General features: G+C 46.6%; 1 protein-coding gene and 1 long non-coding RNA gene across 3 annotated transcripts in view; one reads left to right on the forward strand and one right to left on the reverse strand.

The window, feature by feature from the left end:
- The window catches only part of LOC113478381, a 16,258-nt gene extending 15,605 nt beyond the window's left edge, over nucleotides 1-653 (reverse strand). Inside the window, exon 1 of the long non-coding RNA XR_003398049.1 lies at nucleotides 563-653. This is a non-coding gene — a long non-coding RNA (uncharacterized LOC113478381). The remainder of the gene's footprint in view (nucleotides 1-562) is intronic.
- Nucleotides 33-6,946, forward strand: MTO1 (mitochondrial tRNA translation optimization 1). 2 transcript variants are annotated; one of them, XM_026845539.1, is made up of 11 exons: nucleotides 33-345; nucleotides 983-1,100; nucleotides 1,268-1,557; nucleotides 2,682-2,794; nucleotides 2,934-3,124; nucleotides 3,382-3,512; nucleotides 3,976-4,180; nucleotides 4,264-4,435; nucleotides 5,161-5,279; nucleotides 5,776-5,933; nucleotides 6,113-6,946. In XM_026845539.1, exons 1-11 carry the CDS (start codon nucleotides 151-153, stop codon nucleotides 6,323-6,325), a joined length of 1,905 nt encoding a protein of 634 aa, XP_026701340.1. In that variant the 5' UTR covers nucleotides 33-150; the 3' UTR covers nucleotides 6,326-6,946. The 2 variants fall into 2 exon arrangements, with proteins under 2 accessions (XP_026701340.1, XP_026701341.1); XM_026845540.1 differs by lacking the exon at nucleotides 33-345 and adding an exon at nucleotides 772-871 and having other exon boundaries at nucleotides 955-1,100.
- Nucleotides 6,947-7,319: the final 373 nt, after the last annotated feature.

Consider the following 7,319-nt stretch of genomic DNA (forward strand, 5'->3'; position numbering starts at 1 on the left):
GGAAGGTATCGCGGGGAGCCGGCGGGGCCCGGCCCGTTTCCCGCAGGCGCCTCCGGCCTCCCCGGTCCGGGGAGCGGCGCTGAGCCGCGGCGGTTGCGGGGTCTCGGGGCGGCGGTGGTGAGGGCAGCCCGTGTGTCCCCCCCAGGGGAGATGTCCTGCAACCCCTCCTTCGGTGGCATCGGGAAGGGGCATCTCATGAGAGAGGTGGACGCGCTGGACGGGCTGTGCGGCCGGATCTGCGACCGCTCCGGCCTGCACTACAAAGTGCTGAACCGCTGCAAGGGCCCGGCGGTGTGGGGGCTCCGCGCCCAGATCGACCGGGGCCGCTACAAGGAGCACATGCAGGTGAGCGCGGGCGGCGGGGCAGGCCGAGCGCCCCTCTTCCCTCTCGCAGCGAGCGACCTTTACAAGTTAAGCTTGCCCTTGTGCGGAGATAGGACGGCGTCTGCGAGAACTCGGCCTGAGCTCTCCGTGCGCTGGGTGGGCGGCCCGCCCCTGGTGCTGGGGCGGAGGGGTTACAGAGCCGGCGGCGCTCCCGAGAGCTCGCCATCTGTGCGGACACGTTAACCATCCGTAGGGACGTCTGTACATACAGACTGGTAAAAATGATAGCTATCTTAAGTATTACTATAAACTACAGAGCATGATGAGGGTGTTGCTTTGTATTTTAATATTTTCCTATCAAACTTAGACAGCTTTCTGTTTGGTACTTTAGTGAAGTGTATATTGTTGGAGCTCAGCATAGCTTAAAAACTTTAGCATTTTATATATGTCTGGCTTTGTGACCACATAGTTTCCTCTGAGCTTAAACTCTACCTGTGAATGAAAAGTTGTACTTGGTAGATGGAGAGTACAGCAATTGAGTGACCTGGTAAGAATGGAAAGAGGAAAAGGATGGTAGATGTTTTGGAAATCCGCAAGGTTTGGGACTGCCCATGTCTCATAACTTTCTAGATGTTTGCAGTAACTCCTTTCATGACAGAAGGAAATCCTTAACACACCACTGTTGACAGTTCATGAGGCATCTGTGGAGGATCTTCTGTTGACAGAGCCAGAACCAGACCATCCTGGAAAATGCCAAGTCACAGGAGTCGTGTTGGGTATGTGCTAGTAACTCAGTAGGCACCTGCAGTTACTCTACACTAAGAGCAGCCTTTGGGATAAACGTTTCTGATTCATCAGTGAGGGAGCTGAATTGGCCGGTAGAATTGATTTAGGCCAAGTGTAACTAAAACATATGTTCATCTCTGAAAACTTGCTGTTTCAGGGAATGGGAGCACAGTACATGCTGGGAGCGTTATCCTGACCACCGGTACGTTTCTGAGGGGTATGATCTTCATTGGACTGGAGATGCACCCTGCTGGGCGGCTAGGGGACCAGCCAGCCATCGGCCTGGCTCAGACTCTGGAGAAACTGGGATTTGCTGTGGGCAGGCTGAAGACTGGGACGCCACCCCGACTTGCCAAAGATACGATTGATTTCAGTGGTCTGGAGGAACGTGCAGCTGACAATCCTCCAGTGCCATTCAGCTTCCTTAGCGAGGCTGTCTGGATCAAGGTGGGATAACACACATCAAATGCACATAGTGCCAGGTGGGGTGGTGGGGAGTGGTTCTGGGAATGTCATGTTTGGAATCAGCCAGGGGAAGGGAGCTGGGCTGTATTCATACTGGAGATGTTATGTTTCTGAGGACTCTCAATGCAAGGGGAGAAATTGCTTGTCTTCTTTTGAAAGCCAGTACTGTCTCACTTCTCACCTTGAGAACAGCATTCTTTTAGAGTCAGAATTGCATGAAATATGATATTGTTAGTATTCTTCATGTGCTGGTTACATATGTGGTTTACAAAATACTTCCAGTATTAGACCTATATCACAGAGATTTATTATGTCTTGCTTGTTACTCCAACTCTAGAATAAGATTAAAATGTTGAAATTAGAGATCATTAATTGTATTGTTGACTAGGAAGGAGAAAGGATGGGGTTACCCACAGAGGTCAGAGGTGGCATGTTCACAGTAACTTAAAGACAGTTCATTTGCCCCAGAACATATGGGAGTTGCAATAACCTGTATGGGGTGGGGGCAAAAGTAGTATCACTTAAGTTCTTTGTATGTGTAGGAAAGATTTTAATGAGTTGAGGTGCAACATTACTACTACTTTGAATGTGAGTCTATTGACTTTTTTCCAGAAAACTCAGTATATACTTCACATGGTGGGGTTTTTTCCAAACCTTGAATTTTCTATGTTAATTGCAGGGTATTGAGAGATTTCTTTGGGTTTTTTTCTTCACTAGACTCTTTAATTGGCTGTTAGCTGTAGGGTCAGCACTTACTCTTCTTACTTCAGAGCTTTGAATTCCTATAGTTGTATGAATGTATGAATGTTGTGATGTAATGTGTTGCTTTAATAGCAATATCCATCCTGTAATTAGGAATATGGTGTATGGAATAGAACTTGAATTCTGGACTCCTGAGTTCTGTTCTTGGTCTGCTTCTGGACATGTTGCTCAAGCTCTCTGATCACTCATGTTCTGTCTTTACAGTGGGTATGACAGCACTATTATTTCCTAGAGTGATGGGGAGCCAACTGTCTTGGAAAAGCCCTTGGAGATCCTCAGAGTTGTTCAGTAAGAGTACAGTATTGTGACTGAATTAATTTAAAGTGAGCTTTGGCCTCTTTCAGCCAGAAGATCAGCTGTCATGTTACCTGACTCACACTACCCTGAAAGCCCAGCGAATTATCCATGATAACATCCACCTGAATAACCATATAAGGGAGACAACAAGAGGCCCACGGTAAGTATGTGGCATCACGCAAGGCTGTCACTGACAAGAGCTCACAATCTGTCTGAAACTGCAGGTGTCTCCTGCTTTGCTTCTGGAAAGTTACTTTTTCTCCGTGTCAGGTGGTGCTCATGGCTGTCTACTGTTGCAGGTACTGTCCCTCTCTTGAATCAAAGGTTCTGCGCTTCCCAAACCGAAAACATCAGGTGTGGCTGGAGCCCGAGGGCTTGGAGTCCAATGTCATTTACCCCCAAGGCATGTCGATGACTCTGCCACCTGAGCTCCAGGAGCAGGTGATCAAATCTGTCCCAGGCTTGGAAAAAGCCAAGATACTACAGCCAGGTGAGGGGGATGAATAGTTTTAAATCTATTTGTCATAGTACTTAGCAGTTAATAAAAACGAGATTTTGTTTAGAGCTAACAAAACAAAGGAAATATATGAAATATAATTAATTCTTGGATGCAGGGATTTTTCCTTAGTTGCTTTTAAATTGTAAATGAAAGTTGATAACCTAAATCATTCTAACTCATTGATTGCCTTTGCTGATGAATAGGGACCTTCAAAATCCCTCCCATGAGATCTGTCTTGTTTGTTGTAGGCTATGGTGTGCAGTATGATTTTTTAGATCCCCGTCAACTGACTGCTTCTCTTGAGTCTCGTCTTGTTCAGCGCCTCTTCTTTGCAGGCCAGATAAATGGCACTACAGGTTATGAAGAAGCTGCCGCTCAGGTGGGTGAATCTGATCATGTACTCTCACTACTCAGAAAGTGGTATTGCCTTGGCGGTTGTCTTTGCAGTCTTGTTAGGCCCATCTCGTGCCATTGAGCTATCCTTACTTTTGCTGCTCACCTCAATTCCAGACTTGCCCAGGTATTTTTAGTTTTAGTATCTACAGTTGCTGTTACTGAGATTGCAGTAACAAAAGTAATTGGAAGCACTGCCAAATGTTTCAACATGGAGACTCTGTGATGGGTATAATTGAAAACATGTGGGAATTGTCTGTAGTCACGTCAGCAGGGGGAGGAAGCCCTTCAGACATTTGTAGTATGGCAAGAAAGAAACTGCCTAGATCCCTAGCACAGGCTGTTGCATTTTTCCAAGGTACAGTTTGATGCATGAGTCTTTGGAGATGGGTGTGCTGATGTCTTAGCCACAGGATAAATGGGTTTGGTTTTGTTTTATATCTGCCTAGGGTGTGATTGCTGGTATCAATGCTTGCCTGCGGGTTCATGGCAAGCCCCCTTTCATTGTCAGTCGCACTGAAGGCTACATTGGTGTCCTGATCGATGACCTTACCACTCTGGGCACCAGCGAGCCATACCGGATGTTCACCAGTCGCGTGGAGTTCCGCATGTCCCTCCGGCCTGACAATGCCGATGCCAGGCTCACCCACAGAGGTATTTTATTATGGTGGCTCTTGCAGTCAGCAGCCCTGCCAGGTTTGTATACCTTTGTTCTCATACACCATCTGTCTCTGCAGGCTTTGAAGAAGCTGGATGTGTGTCACAGCAGCGATATGAACAAGCAATTAAGATGAAAGCTGCTTTAGAGGATGGAATTGCAACACTAAAATCCCTTCAGTTCAGCATATCCAAATGGTCCCAGTTAATACCAGAAGTTCCCATCAGTAGCAGTCGAAGATCGCCTGTCAGGTAGAGGTTACAGCTGAAGCTTTCAGGTCTGACCTACACTTTCTTTAGCACATCTGGCTAGTGGTTTCAGACCATTTGTCCGTCCTTCCTCAAGCTGTCAGTACTCCCAAGATGCCAGCTTTATCACCTTTGGGGGACAGACATCTGATGTTTGCCTGTGGAATAAATGCGATGTTGATGTTTTTTCTATGCCACATTGCCTGGTGCTAACATAGTCTCTCAAAGCAAGCGCATACTCCACTAGCCCAGCCAGTTTTTGTTGTCCTTGTTAAGTGTGTCACCAAGTGGTGACAGTTTTTTAGTGGGTTGCTGCTTTGCTGAAAGCTTGATAAAGCAGGGATTGATTTCAGGCTAGTGTCAGATGGTAGCTGTTCTTGTACACAAAGGCCCTTGCTTCCCTTACCCATTCTTTATCTCACCTTATCTTTACTGCTGTTTTAAATCAGTGAGGAAGACCTGGCTGACTCAGTCTCTGTGAAAGGTTCCTCTTGATGCCCTTACCCTTGTCCCTTCTATCTTGCTGTTCATGTTTCATAAAGGGTCCCTTTTCAAGAGTTTAACAGCTCTTCTGTGTACTGAGAGAAGATAGTAGGGAGGTGAGCTTGGCTCTGCAGTTGTCCTGGCATATGCTGAGATCTTTACAAGTTTGAGCTGGGAACAGCTATAAATCTGCCTTACCCAAGTGGCTCCTTCCTAACATAAAAACTCACTGCTTTACTCCACAGTGCCTATGACATCCTTCAATATCCAGAGGCCAACATGGAGTTTCTGGCAAGGGCTGTCCCAGAGCCCCTGGGAAAGCTTGCTCAGTGGAAAGAACTGGCAGCGAGATTGAAAATAGAAGGTAGAGTACAAGAGTTAACGATCTCTTAGTGGCATCTGCGCATGTTTTATTCAACGGGGGGAAAGCCAATCCATTAATCCTAGTGCGTTTCATGTTGCTGCTTAGTGAAATGAAACACTATTACCAGAGTATGCACCTTTTACCATAGGCCACAGCCCTGCACAAGTACCCATGTTTCACTTTGTGGGGTGAGATTATTTGTGTTCACTCCTGGGTTTTTCCTCTTTACTGCTCTGTCAAACAGACCATCCTTTCCTTGGATGAGAGGAAAAGCCAACCCGTGTATCTTAATTCATGTAACAAATTGAAGAGTTTGACTTCTTCCAAAGGAGTGATGTGAATTAGGCTCTTTAGTCTGTGAGGCTGGAAACTTCCTTAGGAGCTTTTTACCGTCTCAGTGGAATTGCTCATTTTGCTTCCAAGAATTCCTGCAAGTGACCTGTTTCACATAAACAACTATATCTGGTCTTCTTGATTCCCTCATCTTCTGTCACAGCTGCTTACGAGTGGTGTGTAGTCAATCAACAGCAGGAAATAGAAGAAGTGCGTCGTGACGAAGCCCTCCGACTGCCAGAGGACCTAGATTACTTTGCCATTGATGCATCCCTCTCAGCAGAGGTGCGGGAGAAACTGGACTCTAACCGTCCCCAGACGGTAAGATACTGGGCCACAGCAAGGTTGAGCAGCTATGAAATCCCTTCTCTGTCTCCCCAAGGGACACAGCAGGGTGAGGAGAATTAGGGAAAGGAATACCAACAGCTTTTGTTCTCATTTCTCACTAGCTCCAGTGTGTAGGTTTGTTCTCAGTTAACTTGTTCTGTTTTCACGTGCAGATTGGTGCAGTCAGCCGCATCCCTGGAATTACACCAGCTGCTATCGTTAACCTGCTAAGATTTGTGAAAACCAATCACCAGAAGACAGAGAAGCTAAAAGCTTTACCTCAGACTGGCAAGTATTTACCAGGGGAAACGTACTCAGAGAAAACAACTTCCCAAAGACAGATTTCAGCAGAGTTTTCTAAAGAGGAGCCAGAGTACCTTTGTTAAAACACCTTTGTAGATAGGAGAGGTGTGCCCTTCCTGCCAGAGTATGTGGCAAGATCACCTGTGCTCAACACGAGCCTCTTCACAGGTAAAACCCATGCTGGCTGGATCTGAAGCAGTTCCAGTTGTGCCCTGTGGCAGTGTCATGGAGTGGAACAAAGGTGTTCAATGTGCAAACCTTAAATGCTCAGGAGCCTAAATACAGCCTGGGATCTTGCCAATCCAAATGAAGAGACTGGGGAATTGCTTTTAAAATTCCACTCATTTGGAAGATGTCAGATAGTCAAAATCTGTTACAAAGCATCTTGGAAAGGACAGTGTTTTACTCTTCTGAAAGGAGTAAGAAATGTTACCATGTTTAACCCATGGCAGCGGGAGAGGATTTGGGATGGAAATTGTGTTCGGTTGGCTTCAGTACTTGTGTTCATAGCGGTGCAGTGACTGCCACAGTGTGATGTTTTACTGCACTGCCAGCCAATAAGAAACACTTGGCTGTGAAAAACGTGTCCAATGTGAGTATGTAACTTGCATAGGAGACTGATCAAATGTAAACACTGTATCCTGTTTTGGTTTGGGTTTTTTTTTTTCTCCTTTAAAATAAAGCTTATCTTGAAACTTGCTGAAGAACCTGATTGTCACTTAGCTTTCAGTAGAGCCTTGGCCATTTGCTGTGTCCCAATTCACACAGGTAAGGGGGAGTGAGGTTCACTACAGAGCTGGTGAAGGCAGCTGGAGGGAGACTCACTGCTTAGGCCAGGGTGCTGAGGGAGGTGGGGGGACGTCAGAGCCTGCCCAGTGCTGGGGGCTGGGTAGCTTGGCAGCCCAGGGGAGCAGAACCATTCCTGACACCAGTACAACTTGCATCTGAATAAGATACACTTTGGGCAGTCAATTTGTCATGTGCCATCAAGAAACTACTAAACTGAAGCTGTTGCTGTGTACCTACTGAATCCCTGCCTGACAGGCAGCAGTCCCTGATGCTAATCTCATTTTTGAA

Source organism: Athene cunicularia, assembly GCF_003259725.1.
Source record: "Athene cunicularia isolate RWA chromosome 3 unlocalized genomic scaffold, athCun1 chr3_part1, whole genome shotgun sequence".
Lineage (NCBI taxonomy): Eukaryota > Metazoa > Chordata > Aves > Strigiformes > Strigidae > Athene > Athene cunicularia.